The sequence below is a fragment of the Ambystoma mexicanum genome, chromosome 8, assembly GCF_040938575.1.
Source record: "Ambystoma mexicanum isolate Mex_15411 chromosome 8, UKY_AmexF1_1, whole genome shotgun sequence".
Classification (NCBI taxonomy): domain Eukaryota; kingdom Metazoa; phylum Chordata; class Amphibia; order Caudata; family Ambystomatidae; genus Ambystoma; species Ambystoma mexicanum.
Window position 1 is genome coordinate 405,084,673 of NC_090929.1, and position 17,819 is coordinate 405,102,491.

The following is a 17,819-nucleotide window of genomic DNA, read 5'->3' on the forward strand; positions in this document are numbered from 1 at the left end:
ACCGGGCTGCACGTCGTGACCTTCTCCTATCAGAGGAGATGGAGCTACTGCGTTCACCTGTGCATTAATAGAAATCCGTCTATTAGTTAACCCAATACAGTACTGTTGTAATGCAGGCCATGCTTGCTCAGACAATCTCTTAGGTGATATGGGGGTCCCAATACTTGGTGGACGCCCCATAACAATTTCGAAAGGAGATAAACCATGTGTACGCTTAGGCATAGTACGCATACTCAATAATGCAATAGGCAATGCATCCGGCCATTTCAGTCCCGTTTCAGCACAAGCCTTTGCCAGTTTGTTCTTCAGTACCTTATTTGTGCCCTCTATAATCCCAGCTGATTGAGGATGAAAAACTGCGTGGAAGCGTTGATCAATACCAAGGGCCTTGCAAACTTTGCGTACTACTTCACCAGTAAAATGAGTCCCATTGTCAGACCATAGATATCTGGGGACCGTATACAAGGGCACCCAGTGTTTCAATATGCATTGTGCTGTGGAGGTGGCACTATTGTCCCGCAGGGGATATGCTTCCACCCATCCTGAGAACCCACATCTCATCACCAAACAGTAGGAATGTTTATTTACAGGCTCCAGCTGTATAAAGTCCATATACACCACCTCAAAAGGGCAGGTGGGTAACTTACTGTGGCCCGCCGGGGCTGGTACACCTTTCCCCACATTGTATAGAACACATATTTCACATTGTTTTGCCCATTGACGACAATACATTCCCAATCTTTTGTTGTACCACACAGCACTCAAAACTACTTCCATAGTCCTTGCGTTAACGTGAGTTGGACCATGAGCCACACTCACTATCACAGGTAAGTATGCATCAGGTAGTACCCAAGTATTCGTATTGGTATGTGCCCATAGCCCATCTACCGTCTCCTCGTATTGATCATCCTTGTGCCAAGATAGTCTTTCTTCAATGGTTGCATCTGCTTGGATTTCCTTTATGCGCTCCTTCGTCCCTTCCATAGTCACATCCCTCCCCACTATGAGTTGTCGGGCCTCCCACCGTGTATCCCTTGTGGCAGCTAGTTTAGCCATCTGGTCGGCTAAGGAGTTTCCTTGCGTGACATAATCTAGAGTCCTTTTATGCGCTGGGCATTTCACTATGGCCACCATCTTGGGCAACGTAAGGGCTTGTAATAATTCAGCAATCAATTGGGCATGTTTAATAGTATCACCTTGGGAGGTTAAAAACCCACGCTCTCCCCAGAGTTTACCAAAACTGGAAACCACCCCATGAGCGTAGGCTGAATCAGTATAAATTGTCACTTTCATACCGCTGCTTAACACTAATGCTCTCGTTAGTGCAATCAATTCGGCTGCCTGGGCCGATTTTTCACACACTTTCCCACTCTCAATCAACCGCTCCCCTGTGGTTACAGCATACCCTGCTGTTGTCTCCCCATTTGGCAGTTTGAAACAGGAACCATCACAGAATAATATACCCTCATTATCAACCAGCGGGGTGTCTTGCAGGTCTGCTCTACCCTTAGTGTGTTCTTCCATTTGGATCACACAATCATGCCTAATGTCATTAGGTGAGACGGGCAAAGGAAGCAGTGTCGCTGGATTCAAAGTGTTACATCGTTCGATTTTTACATTACTGGCAAACAGAATCATCTCATACTGTGTGAGTCTAGCTGTGGTCAAATGCTGTGTATGCACTCTATTCAGGAGAACGTCCACCGCATGTGGGACTTTTACTGTCACTTCGCTCCCTAGGATGATACCTGCACTTTGTTTTAGGGCTGTCGCTGCTGCGGCCACTGCTCTCATGCATGGGGGTAGGCCTCGAGCTACTGAGTCCAGAGCACTGGAGAAATATGCACATGGTCTCTGTTTACCCCCTTGTTCCTGCGTTAAGATTGACACAGCGCAACCTTCCTGTTCATCAACGAAAAGGCAAAATCTCTTGGTATAATCAGGTGTGCCTAAGGCCGGTGCGTGGCATAAAACATCTTTCATAGCTGTCAGGGCTTTTTCCATCTCAGGTGTCCATTCTAATGGTCCGTTTTCTTGTACTTCTTTTAAGGCTTTTAGCATGGGCTGGATCAATACAGAGAATTCAGGAATCCAGTGCCTACAATAGGATAAAACACCAATTATCCTTCGGAGAGCTTTTGCCGTGTCGGGGCCTTTTATGGACTGTATCAAAACAATGCGATCAGTAGACAGAGTTCGCCCCTCTTCGGACAACTCAAAGCCTAAATAATGGACCTTTTGTTTTACATACTGCATTTTGGCTAGGGCTACCTTGTGCTTATTCTCTGCTAAGTGCATTAGCACCAATCTGGTCACATAATGGCATTCCTCTTCGGTGGCTGCACATAATAGCAAATCATCAACATATTGTATCAGAGCAGTGTTAGCGGGTAGGGCTAGGTTATCCATCTGTGTTTTTAGTGCTTGGCTGAATATAGCGGGACTTTCTGTATATCCCTGCGGGGCTCTAGTAAATTGGTACTGTCTATCTCGAAGAGTGAAACTAAACAGGTACCTGCTTTCTTCGGCAATAGGAATGCTGAAGAAGGCATTTTTCAAATCAATTACCGTAAACCATTTCGCTGTTTTGGGAATTAAAGTGAGTACACTTGTAATATTAGGGACAACTGGATATCTGGGTTCTACTATTTTGTTTATCTCCCTCAAATCAATAATGAAACGATAAGGTACCGCTTCATCACCTTTCTTGTGTACTGGAAGGATCGGAGAGTTACAAGGGCTATCATTTGTTGGCTCTACCACCCCTAACCGTATCATATCCTGTACTATTTGATATAGTGCCTGCTCTCCCTCGTGTGATATGCGATATTGTTTTATCCTGGGCAACCTGGCATCAGGCTTTAGTTTGATTACTACTGGGGAAACATCCAACACCCCTACATCATTCCCATGAGTGGCCCATAGTTCATTCGGGATGTCTTGGAGTTCCGGGGGCAGGGTTTGCGTTACTCCTATCATACCCATAGGTTTGCTTATAGTCATTCTCACCCCCTGAGGGGAGCAATATATTGTGGCCCCTAGTGTCTTTAATGCATCAATACCTAACAAGTTTTCTGGGCAGTGATTGGTCAATAGCCACCCATTCTCCCATTTTACCCCATGAAGTTCCGCTTCTACTATTTCACTTACAGGAGTCTTTATTGGATTTCCCCCAAATCCAACTGATACCTTGCTTTTATCCGATAATGGGACAGCGGGGACGGCTCTGATATTCACGGAACTGTTTCCAGCTCCCGTGTCTACCAGACATCTCAAGTTTCGGTGGGGGCCGATCCTAATGGAGGCATAAGGCCCCCTCTGATCTATAGGTACTTGTACCACTCCCGCTGTCTCATTTCGGCCTCCTCAGGACATATCACTTGTGTTATCCTGGAAGTCGTCATTATAGTATACCCCTTCCCCACATCCTTCGCCCTGGCATACACCTTGTATTTGTGTTGTTTGTTGTGGCTGATACAGTAGATTGGGGGGAGGCGGGGCCGGCCAGGGAACATCCCCTCTTGCTTGTCCGTCAAAGGCATTGGGTTGAGGGGGTTTAAACATTCTATTGTCTTGATTGCCGTACCCACCAGTCCTATTTCCTGGGGCAAATGTTGTCTGTAAAGGGGGCTGTACGCCCCTTCCTCTCCCACCACTGTGGGGACACTGGGATTTCCAGTGTCCGGGTCTCTTGCAGAAGGCACATACATCTTGGGGTAGCCCATCCCTCCTCCCATATAGCGCACCTCCTTGCACTGTACCTCTACCTGTCCCTTGGCCCCCTATCATGTTGCTACTATAGCCCTGTGACGGGCCATTATTATTGTAGTTATACCTGCCTTGGGGCCCTTGATGCAACTGTTGCATCAACACTTTGGTTTTTAGATCCTTCTCTTGTCGTGCCTTTTGTTGTCCCTTTACTCTTTCTCCTCTTTCATAATACCTGGCCATTTCGAGGAGATCCCGGGGGTTTCTAGTCATCCACGTACTTTCTGCCTTCCTAATGTTCTCCTGGATTGGCCCGTGGAGCCCTTCTATAAAGTTTGTGGCAAAGTTCCGTTGGCCCGTCTCAGACCCTATCTCTAGCCCACTGTGTGCTTTAAATGCTGCTTCGTAACGCAGGAAGTACTGTGCTACTTCCTCACTTGCGCCCTGTATCACAGCAGACAGTTTCTCCACATTCACATCAAATGGGGGTAATACCTTTTCTAGAGCCCTCAGGACTGCCATGCCATGCCCCCTTAGGGGTTCGGGATATTCCTCATGCAGTTTCCTATTTTTACTCGCCTCCATTACATCTTTCCATTTTATTGTATCATTGTCTTTGGCACGAAAGGGGGTCCATATCTCCTCTGGGACAATAGCTAACAATATGTTATCTACATCCTCTACAGTAAATAACCCGGGTCTGAATAGCTTTCCCACTTCTTTGTAGAATCCTGCCGGGTCTATACGGGGGTCGGGGATGGACTTGGTGATATGCATCAATTCTATTCGAGATAAGGGGACATACACATAGGTGCGCATCATGTTACCAGTAACTGCATCTATGGTGGGTTGACACTCTCTCATTGGCATTGATAGTAACTTTTCCATGTTTGTTTGTTCACTTACAAGGGCCTGCACTGGTGATGAAGCAGAGGACTGGTGACTAAGGTTTTTCTCTTTTATTTTTTTATAATCTTTTAACAGTTTCTCCACCTTAGCCATTCTCCATTCTTCCGCCCCAGAATCATCCACTCTTATATTAGATAGCAGTTTCTTATCCAATTCTGTCTTAATCCTATTCCACTGGGACACATATCTAGGCTCCTTTTCCTCTTCTATATCCTCCACCCTAATAAGAAGATATTTAATTACGTTTACTTGTATAGGCCAGCCAAGGCCCTCCATCAGACTCACCAGGGTGGACATGGACTGCGAGTGTATGGATGCTATCATACGATTAGCTACGTTTTGGCCCGCCTGGTCTGCATCTTTGAGTTTAGCCTCTCTTTCCTTCACCTCTCTTTCCCATGCCCTCTTTTCCTTCTCCCATTCAACACCGCCCCTTATGACTTCTGCTATTATGTCGGACATACATCCCCATAACTGAACACTGGACGCAGTCACTGGTAGTAACGCGACAGCGTCCTGATATGCTGAGGGCAGATCCGCAGTACTCTGTCCTCTCAATTTACAGTTACCCTCATAAAAGGTATATAGTTTAGTGGCCACTGTCCTAAATTCCAAAGGTGTCAAACGCCCCAATTGGTCCCGTAGGCTGTCATTGAGGGGTGTGCCATACAGCCCGGTCATAAGGATTTGCAAGTCTCCATCTCTATCCTTTTCTACAGTAGTCGTTCTCCTATGGTCTATCAACCTATCTGGGTCTCCATACTTCATTGGGAATTCCGCCCTCTCACCCTCACCTTCTCTCGAAGGAGCCGTAGCCCCTGGAAATAACAATTCAGTCGTTGTTTGTTCTGCTTCTAGTCCTATCACATCTTCATACCGAGGCGCCGGCAAGGCAGGATACATACCCCCGCTATTCTTAATCATCATACGTCTATCCAACTGGTCTAGTTTCTCATCCTTCTCTTTTATCTCTAGGTCACGTAATTTTTGATTTACTGTTCTCTTCTGCCCCTTTGCCTTTTGTTTGTTCTGAGCATTGCGCCTGCGCATTGCTTCTACCCTCCATAGTCGTATAGCCTCAAACTGTGCGGGTCTGACCCGTCTTTTTACTAATTCTATTTCTACTTTGGATATGCGGTCCACATCAAAGGACCCAGTGTCTGGCCATTTATGCTCAATCGAATCTTTTGTATATTCAGACCATTCTCTTAAGAACAATGTTGAATTCAATCCATGTTTAATCAACATATCAAATGCAGGGGTTCCTTCAAGAGGGGCATAGTGTCTCTTGCCTATACCACTCTTGCTGGAAGCCGCTTGACCCATTTTGTTGGTATACCACAATTGCCTAAAAACACTCACCTTTCCCAAATGTGCATTAATAGGCTAACATTAACAGTACATCCTCCTGACATATATCGCCATACCAATATCAATACATCACCGTTTCATCATTATTATTCCATAGACGGACATACCACTGTCCTCTTCATAAACCCTAAATCGTTATTTCCTTATTCCATCATGCATCCATCCATACCACTTACCTTAAGGGTCCCGCCAGAGTGTTCCGGACCCGAAGGGCGACAGCCTGCTGTTCCACTACCGACGGAGCCGGAAAAACAAGGATGACACGTTGGTTGCAATCAAAGGTGCGGATTCAGTTGTTGGGGCCCGGTGATCAATTCCTTCTCCGGTTCCGCCGCGGCGTTCCTCACCCAGTGACGGACTGTCGCTCCTTCGCCTCCCACTTCTGACACCAAAATTGTGGGTGCGATTTCTCGCCGTCACCATAACCAGTACAATGAGGGACCCTGCAATAACTCAGACAGAAAAGAGCCAAGTAAACATTACTTTATTAATGCACAAGCATTCGCGAATGGGCTGCAAGTTCAAACGTCTCGCAAAGCAAGTCGTCGAAGTGCCGCGCCTTCCTCTACACATCATGCTCTTTTATACTTTCCTGTTTACATTGCCTTGCACATAGAACACGTCCACCCCAGGGCGGATCTCCAGTTGGAGCTTATCTGAAGTATCCAGTTGGAGTTTAACGAACAACCATTGCACATTTGCTATCGTGGTCTATCGTGGTTTCCTGTTATCCCGGTCTTCACATTCTTTCGTGCCCCTTTGTGCCCGTATCTCTGTGCTCAAGGCTATGCTTACTCATTCCTTCCCCCACCCGTAATCTGCAGATAGTTTTAGCAGGCTCAGCATGCTTCGACATACAGTGACCAAACACAATTCTTCTGTTAAAAACAAGTTCTTGCCAGGTCAGCAGGTCTTAAACGCCGCTGTATAAAGAGAATGCCTCTTCTTTTAACAAAAGGGTACATTCTTTTAACGCATATGGTGATTAGTACAAACTCCAAGTGTGAGCACAACATTACATATGCATGCGTACCTTCAATTGGCTCTGTTAAGGCAGATCAAACCATCGAGCCCCACTCTGTGGTTTGGTTGGCAGGAATACTACCCATTCTTTAGTGCGTGTCCCGCCTCCGCTCTGGCCAGCTGAAGACTATCCTTCAGCTCCAAGAAATAGACCATACCAGACTTGTTCTCTTTGTCTTTCCTGGCTTCTCCTGCCGTTTTGGCCCACATTTTAACTGACCAGCACTACCTTGGAGGCTCTGACGTGGGACCAGGCAATCTACCTTGTAGATAACGATCGGCTTCCAGGAGGTACATAATGTATCCACACCTCTGAATCCTGTAGGTGGTACATTCCGAGATTTAAATGTGCACCTTTTTCAAAACTAGCCTTTTATTTGGATACCCCCCCCCCCACTACAGAACCTCCTCCTCCTTCCCCCGCCATCTGGTGGTACCCTGATCTTCTGTTAATCGGTATTCTCATGCAAACTCTGTTTTTTTCCCGGGCCGTTCCAGCCGTACCGGCACCTACCTGCACTCTCTTCCCCTCATTGTTTCCTCTTCTCCTTATGAAGTTTTTTCATATTTAGCTTAACTTTCTAGTACGAATGCATTACGTTTTCCATATTTCTTATTATGTTTGTTCTGTTACAGGCTATGCCCTTTCTGTTATGCTATGCCCCTTCATTGCTCTTTGGGTCTATGCTCCACTCCAGAAGTGCTATAGATAGATAAATAAATAATGGATGCTAGATTAGGAGCAGTTTTCTACTGAGAGAAAGCTTCAATATGTTCTAATGTTACTAGCTACAGACTGGAATAAAGTTAATGCTGGGATCCCTTTTCTCTGTCGACTGTTTCCTGGTCAGTTGGCACTTACCAAGATCTCATTAATGGGAAATATGTTATAGTTAATTACATGTACGGTTTGCCTGTGGTATAGAAACAGAGAGTGGAAATACTGGATGTATAACCATGGGTCCAATGCTGATGTAATGTCTTTATCTTCACAGGGTACGCCAAGTTGCCGGATTCCACGCACATCGCAGAGCGTTTTTTCTTAAGAAAAAAGTTTGTGCCGGATCCGCAGGGGTCTAATCTCATGTTTGCGTTCTTTGCTCAACATTTCACGCACCAATTTTTCAAGACCTTTGGGAGAATGGGACGTGGATTTACAAAAGGACTAGGTCATGGGGTAAGATTTCATCTAAAAATTCAGTTGGCATATTCATCAAATGCATTGTGAATATTTATTTGAAGGCATGTCACCGGTCAGGTGTGAAGATGAACGAGGCGCTGTTAGGCTCTCTGTCCTGTGTGCAAAGTGCTCCTGGTAAGAAGTTTAATGTATTCAAAATGTGCTAACATTATTGCTATTATTAATATTAGGGTATGTATTGAGTGCGGACATAGCTCTGGGAAGCAAGTGAGCCCTTGGTACGTCAAGGGCTTGGTGGTGGAGCCTTTTTCATCACATTCAATTTGTCAACAAAGTTATTATTTTGGCGGTTGAAGAGAATGCCTTGTATCAGGGGCCTGCAACGTGCAGCCAGCCAGATGTTTTGAACTATGGCACCCATGATCCCTCACCATTGCATATGCTGGCTAGGTCTGATTGGAGTTGTAGTCCAACATACCCGGAAAGTCAATGGTTACAGAGCCTTGCCTTGAATGTTTTTTTTTGTGTGATCGGAGACCCTTATTCCCCAAACTATCAAAATCCAGATTAATATTGTTTGGCTGATCCTACTCATCAAGACGGAGGCATGATGTTTTGTAGCACTGTCGCTGTTACTATCACCAAAGTATGTTTACACGCAGGTTTATCAACCTAAGACCTAGGAAAGACAGAGTTGGCCTTGGAATGCCACAGGGGTTGTGCTATGGTGAATGCACAAACTGTGTAACCAACAGTTAACCCAGAAAGCATTACAAGATTAATTGATCAGAGCAGAATTTATTTTACTTCTTTGAATCAGGCAGCCATGTGGGGGCTCGGGGCGCGGGTCACGCGCCTCCTTTGCCCTCCCATGGAGACTTCTCTGCATTTAACATACTATAGGGCCTGATTCATGGACGTGTTTTATGATGGCGCAATGCCATAGGAAATCGTTCTGTGAATCAGGCCCACTATGTGTGCCTCATTTCTATCATGACTCTTTTCTTGCCAATTTGTTGTTTCCATCTGTCTTATTTGATCCCCGATTTCCCTCTCTGGAACTGTTTCCTTTTCTCTTCCACCCCCTCCCCCCACCATTCTGCCCACTTCATATCTTACAGATACGGAGACCGGTGTTATTTTCGTGCCTGAAGGGCTGTTTAGCCAAAAACATTAAGATAAACCTCAAACTACTAATAATACATGCGCTCATGTCATTCACATCCCAATATATGAAAGAGGCTTATATCACTACCCGGCAGAAAGGCAAGTTACTACGGGTCTTCCAATAACCGATTGATTTGCAAAGGAGCATGGGGGTCACGCTGCTGATGGGAGACAATATAAGGTAGCCTGTACTGCACGTGCAGGGCGGGGGCAGGTGCAGGGTGGGCTCATCAGGCACAGTAATATGAAAGCAGATCAACATGGACCAGTCTGAACATGATCAACAATAGATACATGCCAAGCACAAGGGATATGCATTGCCCACTACACTAGCGCCATCTTAAGCCTGGCTGTGCGATGGCCACTACACTAGCGCCATCTTAAGCCTGGCTGTGCAATGGCCACTACATTAGCGCCATCTTAAGCCTGGCTGTGCGATGGCCACTACACTAGCGCCATCTTAAGCCTGGCTGTGCGATGGCCACTACACTAGCGCCATCTTAAGCCTGGCTGTGCGATGGCCACTACACTAGCGCCATGTTAAGCCTGGCAGGCCAAGGGCAAACCCCACTGGCACTTGATTTCATGGCAGAGTGTAGCAAGGGAGCATTAGGCTTCGCCTGTATTAAGCAGATGGAAGATGCTATTTAAATGGGGCATCTTGAAAGGTTCTGAAAACAGTTATTTAGCCATCTTGTGAAAATCCTGGAAGCAGGCCTAAAATTACTTGATCCCACAGAATATGTTCTGAATTGTTTTCTGTTCATACAGTGATTTGGTTCAGTATAATATGATACTAGCATAGCATAACACAGCATACACGAAAAGGGCAACTCTCATTCCTTGAACATGTGATGTGTGATAAACTATGCCTCCTTCCCAAATCAGGAACACCAGAAGGTAAGTAGTTTACATGTAGGTTTATTCCTCTGGCTCACAAGTAGAGAAAGCACTGGGACATCCATCCAGCCCAGCACATTAGGTCCAACTGACACCAGTAGAACCCAGCACTCCAAACATCCATCAACACTCCACCTAGAGTCCCAGTGACATCACCACACCAACACTCCACGTAGAATGTCAGTGACATCACCAGTCCATCATAACACTCATAGCCATAATCGGGCCCAGCACAGATTATGACATATCTCCCTCTCTTCCACTAACACAACACTACACCCATGGTAGAAACCCATCACAATTGCAATATTAACAGAAAAGTTACAACTACAGAATGCATATTAGCTCAGAAACCATTCTCAACTCCCACTGAGCCAAACCGCTACACCACAACATCTAACCAAGATCTAAAATGGGAAACACAAAAACTAAGCTCGAACCACAGGCCCTCCCCCAAAGCCTGAACCCCACTCAGCTACCAAACCTGCTGAAGGACACAACAATGGAAGAACAAACAACAATCCTTCCCTGCAGGAGACCTCATGCACCACAACCAAAACTAACCCAGTCACCTTCTAGTCCCCACACAGACATGCCGCCACCTTGTCTATGTCCAACACCAAAAAACACCAACCAAAGCTCTGATCCTACCTCCTACCACCAGACCTCACATAACATACTATCCCCATATTTTACTTAGACGGCACCTAACTGCCCACCAGACAGCACCTCACAGCCCCTTAAAATACCAGACAGCACCTCACTACCCCGTCCAAATCACTGACGTCCTCCTGACTGACACCATACACTTATAACCAGGGGACATGCCCCTACTAACAACGACAAACAGAAACACAATGGTACAACATATAAACCCCATAAAAACCATACTAAATAAAGTCCATGGCGCCAAAGTCCCTGCGCCAATCCCAGCATGTCCATAAAGTGCAGGAAAATAAATGCAAAAATGACATGGCGCTAAAGTCCCTGCGCCATCCCCACACCCACATGTCCAAGTCACCATCCTGCAAAGAAAACATTGTGTAAAAACAAAGATTACAACTTTGCCCATGAACCCCAACCCATGTGCCATACTGCAAACCCAGGGAAAGTCCTAAACATTAGACCACCACATAAACACAACAGCAGTACATATATTGACAGGCCTTAAACTGCTAACATTAACCCAAAGCCCAGACCCATATATTTACTAACCCGGGAGGCCACAACATAAATACAACAGCAGAAATAGTGACAACGGCCTCCCCCAACACCTACCTTATTCTAGTCCTCAGGGCTAGCAAACTCCACTGTCCTGACGTATAAACCCCATGGATCAAGGTCCAGCTCTCTCAGGCCTTCTGCAATGCGCCGCCTGTTGCAGGAAACCTGTTGCCGCTGCCCCTCCTTGACACACACAATGAAACTTTCCTGACCGGCACCAACGACAGGCTGACCTCCCATTCTCCAGGCGTGAACACTCCTGGGACATCTCTGCGGCAAGGAAAAATCCTGTCATTGCTTCCCCAGCTGGCCTGCATGCGCTCACTGCGCCGCCCATGCGCATTCCAAATGGACACATCTGTGGCAATCAACGTTGCGTTCCAGCTTACGTTGCTGGAATGGCAGTCCTCCTCCAACCGACGTCCGCCCTCCTCCAGCCGACGTCATCATAGCTGCTCCCAACACCATGAGAGCAACACCGCTGCTTGGCCCCGCTGCGCCAGCAACCCTTGCGTCTATGGCACCCGCCGTGCACCAGCTGAACGCCTTCCTCCAATGTAACTTGGAGCTCCAGTTTTCCATGCTGGACCACTGCACACGCAGTAGCAGCCGCCGACGTCATCCGCCCCTCCGTCAGCTCCTCAGAGAACACACAGCCTACCGCTCCTGGCCCGTCTGTAATAAACATGCGCCAGCCAGCCTGGCTACACAATGCATGTCTTGCAATGGCCATCCCAGGTTTCCAACGTATCTTCCGCCAAACACAGCAGCTCCAGCCCCAACACAGTCTGCTCCAACTGTATACAAACAGAGTGCTAGTAATGTAGTGCCGACCTGCTCCTGATCACGTGACGCTTCACAGGAGGAGCCTCTGCTCCAAGCAGCGCCAATGGACACTAAATAAAAACTACACTGCACAGCTTCTGTGCCCTAGAGGACACCTTCAGGCCACCTCAGCCCCATGCCAGACTGCATGCCAGCAGTGCCAAGACCAACTTGCTGAGCCTTGTAAATGGGATCTCAGACCACCTCAGCCCAGCGCCTCCTGGCAGTCCCACCAGTGGACAGACTACGTGCTCCGCCAAATTAGGTCCCCACACTTGGACCTTCACTGCACCGTCCAGCCTGCAGCTTCCTGTTGCTGGATGGATGTCAAACTGGAAGGCAGCACTCTTCAGCCACTACCCCTTTACGGCAGAATCATCCTCGTCGCCATTGTGGTAAACTATGCCTCCTTCCCAAATCAGGAACACCAGAAGGTAAGTAGTTTGCATGTAGGTTTTTCTCTTGTTCACAAGTACAGAAAGCACTGGGACATCCAGCCAGCCCAGCACATTAGGTCCAACTGACACCAGTAGAACCCAGCACTCCAAAAATCCATCAACACTCCACCTAGAGTCCCAGTGACATCACCACACCAACACTTCACCTAGAATGTCAGTGACATCACCAGACCATCATAACACTCATAGCCATAATCAGGCCCAGCACAGATTATGACATAATGCCAGGTGGATATGTAGCTTGATGGTCCTCGAAAGTGTACTCTCTCTGTGGTGGAACAGGTGTGATGGGAACCTGTCATAGACAGGAGCTGAAATGCCATAGAAGGGCAGACCATTGGATGGCAACTTGGGAGGTGTAAGGATGCAGGGGGATGGGTTGCACCACTCATAGAGCATCCCTGAGTTCATATATAGAGGTCACCCAAGGGGGCAAGATGGGTGATTGCCCCAGGGGTCAAATAAGGGTCCGGTGTATAGTAAAGTGCTGCACTGCACTGCCGGTACGTGGAGTGGATGGTTGGCGCCAACTCCACTCTCCTCCTTTTGACTGCAACGCAAATTTGGAAGTAAGTAAAACACAACATTTAAAATGTATAAATAGTGGTCCACAAACGAAAGAACCTTCAACTCAATGGCATAGATTTAAAACCCAAGTTAGGGTACACTTGTATTATGGGAATCACCTCAAATTCACACAGCAGGTGGCGCATGAATTCTCAGAGGCCGGCAGGGCTGGGGCAGAGTCCTTTCGAGCTCTTGCATGCCATGTAGGTGGAGCCTGAAGAGGATTCTGCATGTTTTTCTTTTTCCTTATCTCTGAGAGTCTAGGAGCTCCATGCATCTACAATACAATTAAAGATGCATAAAAGCGGAAGTGCCCCAGTGTTGTAGCCAGGCCCACTCGTCAACCTTGCAGAGCGGTTTGAGTCCCACAGTGCTGTGCAACGTTCATGATTCGGCTTTGGGCCGCTCAGACTGAGTGGCAGTCAGATTAATTATTTATTTTTGTTTTTTTGCTGCCAGGCAGCGCTGCAAAACAAAATATTCCCTCCACCCCCAAAATAGAACTTCAGAGTCTGCACTCTGCAGCAAACTATGGGGGCCCTGGGTGAGGGGGCGTCACACCCCACCCTTTGTAAGCGGCCGCCACTGAGAATTGCGTAAACGACAGTGGTGTTTGATGGAGGACCTAGAGGAACACCATGTGTGACCAATGGGGTTTCTACTGACTCGAAATGAGATGTTTACGTTATTGGGGAGAATGCATAGACCGCAGTATGTAGGACTGTCTATGCAGTCATCGGGGTTACGCACGATGTCCAGGCTGCTTTATGGTATGAGTGGTGATCCCCGATATGGCAGATGCACAAGAGTGTTAGGTTGGAGGCCTCTAATGCAGATGCAACCGGTACCATCCTGGCATGTCTGACACGGACGGTGATTTTGTGCTGTGGCATGGGGAACGCCTCCAGGCAGCTGATGTTATTACTGGCAGGAGAAATGGAAGAAAAGCCAAGGGGCGGATCCCAAGAGGAAGGAGCGCCCGTCTGTTACTAGCCTCTAAGAAGTAGTTGGCCCACGATAAATGTGCAGTAAATACAGTTCGATAAACGGGTCAAACAAAGGGCAGCAGAAGCTGAGCGCTCACTGCACCTGCAAGCTGTCGCACCCCAGATAAAAGTGAACAATGCTGTGCAGGCCCTCTGAAATGTTCTGATATCCTGCAATCTTTAGTACCTAGAGCCAGTGGTGGCACTGATAGCGACCAATGCTGCTATTGCCATTGTTACGTTGTATGTGTATAGGGGCCAACACCCAGGCAGCAGATTAGACACTCGTATTCTGAATTGTGGAAACGACTTGGGCACGTCTGAGCTTTCTCATGCATAGGAGTTCTTCCCTGGGTGCACAGCAATGACGACTGTATAGCATTCTGTCTAGCAAAGTGTGTACTACAAGAGACCAGAGTTAAAGCAAATGCATATGGTGAGAATCCCATAACGATAATGGGAGAATTAGATGCCATGATGTCCTTTAAGGGCAAGACCACAGCCAGCAGAATCTATGTGACTAATGTAGGTGGGAATTTGTTGTCGTGGAGCTGCCAGACAGCTCTCAAAATGAAGCTGGACCCCAACGGTTAAGAACACGTATAGAATGGATGCAACACAGTAACAGTTTCCTCACAACAAAATGAGACAAGAGTGGGCAGAATTGAACGTAAGGGAAGTAGCCAAGTGGTCACCCAATTTGTTCAAAGCCGAGATTGAGTGCTTAAAAGGGTTAATTCACAGAAACAGGATAAAACAAATGCAGTACCATTTGTTGTCAAGCTTAGGCCGGTGCCCATAGCATGTAAAAGAGCTGGAAATTGAAAGGATGCTCAAGGGGGCAGTCAAAAGGAATATTGTTACTGAAAGTTTTCCCTAACCGAAGATTGAGGGAATTATAACTGACTTAAGTGGTGCAATTTTTTCCCTATTAGATATAAAGTCTGACTACAAGGCATACATTTGTTTTAAAAAATTGTTTAGCAGAGTTTGCCATTTGTTTTTTGATTAGCAAACAGACCCATTTGATTAGCAATTCTGTACTAATATTGTTAATGTCACAAGACGTTGTTTGTACCCATGACATGAAATGAGCAACAATACAGCAGTTCTGCGTACCGCTGAAATAAGACATTAGTGAGAGGAGTCCGGCCTTGCCAATTCTTTAAATTTCAGCGAGACCTGTAGGGTTGGTAACTTAGTTTACCTATTCAGCCTAAGAGAAATGCACTCGAACCATAGGAACGGAGGACAACAAATTTAAAATGTGATTTGTGTCAAATGGTACATCTTAGTACAAACCCACTTTCTTTGGCACACTGCTTCCCCCTAGAGGCGGCAGCCATGCACAGTGCAACTTGTATTTGATATTTACTGCAAACAAAGTAAATGTTAAATAAAAGTTTCAAACTTCTTTTGTAAATGCTACTCGCCCTTCATAAAATCTACTCGACTATGCGAGTGGGCGAAAAGACTTTGCAAGCCATAGTGGAGTCTGTAAAATGTAAAAGGTTAGCTGTACGAATAGACATAAATAGATATGATAAAAAGAGGCTCTGAAAACAGTTTGGCCAGTTGTCTCCCACAAGTGGTGATATATAATACAATCATAAAGCAAAGCGAGCTCTGGAGGCCAACTGCAGTGTTTGGTATTGCAGTAGATCAGTAGATGTACAGACTGGATGGAACTACTGATCACTACTTTCCATAAGCATCTAGTTTGCTTTGTGTTTCATTATGACAGAACTGTGAAAGTTAACTTGTTCACAATGTCATATAACCCACTAACAAAAAAAAACTTAAACTTTCAGCATACCCAACTCGCCCAAAAACGCACACAACCACTTCTCGCACAACAAACCACACGCACCTCACCACACTGCAACACCACATAAACCACATCAAGGGCACACGAGGACTGACACCAATCCGATACTTGCACCTAAGCTCAGCACCCGGTGTACAACGAGTTGAAGCTGCCAACAGAACACCACCCCTCTCACGATCCTGCTCCCTCTTCACCTTACTAACCCATTCCACTTTCTCGTTCATAGATCCGCCAGAGCACCTAGGGACCAATTGCGTTGGTGACGGTGCGCTATATAAGTACCTTTAACATAACAAACATAAAAGCCCTTATGGTAAACTGGGCATTCTTCGTCTGCTCTATTACAGCTGGAAAGGGCAGGTCCGGCATGTCTTCACACCCTGATTTCAGGACTAGAACTCTTTTTGGGGGTTAGCTCTCTTCCAGTATGGCTTTACATGAGTCTTTTCATTTACCGAAGGGATGGCAGCGGGGCATGCAAGTGTAACAAGTGGTCCTTAAAGCTAGAGAACATGTTACTTTCCATTGCTCTAGGTACCTAGCAATTCAGACACATTGCTTTAGCCCTTTTTTTAGTTTTGACTGGTTTGTGTTAGTCATCTGTTGGCGACCTCTGTCACGTACTTTGTACAGTGCTGACTAATTTGACTGGACGAAGTACTTCAAAACCCGTAGGACTTCATGGGGATTTTGGCAGAAATCCCGCCACGGTAATCATGCTGATTTTTGGCTGAAGGGTGGAAGTTTTACCTACAACTTCTAGTTGGAGGTAATCCTACTTCCCTACTGCCAAACTCCTAGTTCAGAAGTGTTAATTCAGTGATAATGCAGCAGTAACAGAATTACCACCATATTACCATGGTTTTTACCACACCGCTATACTCCTGGTGAGCCCTATTGTGTTAAAACCATGGATAAAACATTTTATGCAAGGTTTCTTTTAACGCACTGGAGGCACTCCACCCACCTCTAAGAACCAAAGTATTTTGAAGTTATTTTATTTTCAATGATTGACTGTTCATCATAGATTGCCACAAAAAACTAGGCCACGGCCCATTAAGCTTTTACCAAACAAAGAGAAGGCTCCCACCATAACCACCACAGTGGTTGATTCATACCTCCCAAAAGCAGTTGCTTCCTGTGAATCTGAAATGACTGAATTGCTCACCAGGGCGGACATGCAAGCACGGCGTCAAAAATGGAAGCATAACTGCTTAAACTATGACACTTTTGTGGCTTTTAGTTAATGCAGCAATAGCTTGAGGATATAGATGGTTAGGGAGGGAATGCATGGGTGTTAGCTCTCACGATACTAACCTTTCACTTACTTACCCTGGACCACCAGTATATCCAGGGAAATTAGGGTGTCTGGATAGGTGGGAGGATAGGGGCCCCCCCGGAGAGAGACCAACACCCACCAGAGCCTGCAAAAAAGAAACAACCAAAGTCAGAACACAATCAAAAGGACTGTCCTTCCATCTCACTGAAAAACTATCCAGAAGACTAGACCTGTGCAGGGTCCACAGGTCTCATCGATGAACGGTGAGGTGTTGTCCACACAGCAGTGTACAGTATTCCAGGCAGGTGATACACGCCGGCACGATAACACTACCAAAAGGCACGAAGATGGATCTACCAGAAAAAGTTCATGCCAACAGGTTCACAAGGGATCTAGAAAGCGAGAGAGGCCCCAAGCTCCAAAAGAAGGCCTG

At 46.4% G+C, this 17,819-nt stretch overlaps 1 protein-coding gene across 1 annotated transcript in view; it reads left to right on the forward strand.

The window, feature by feature from the left end:
* LOC138471995 (prostaglandin G/H synthase 1-like) overlaps window positions 1-17,819 on the forward strand; it is a 633,283-nt gene that overhangs the window by 515,537 nt on the left and 99,927 nt on the right. Inside the window, exon 6 of the mRNA XM_069609901.1 lies at window positions 8,007-8,188. Within this exon, the coding sequence (XP_069466002.1) occupies window positions 8,007-8,188 (182 nt within the window). The remainder of the gene's footprint in view (window positions 1-8,006; window positions 8,189-17,819) is intronic.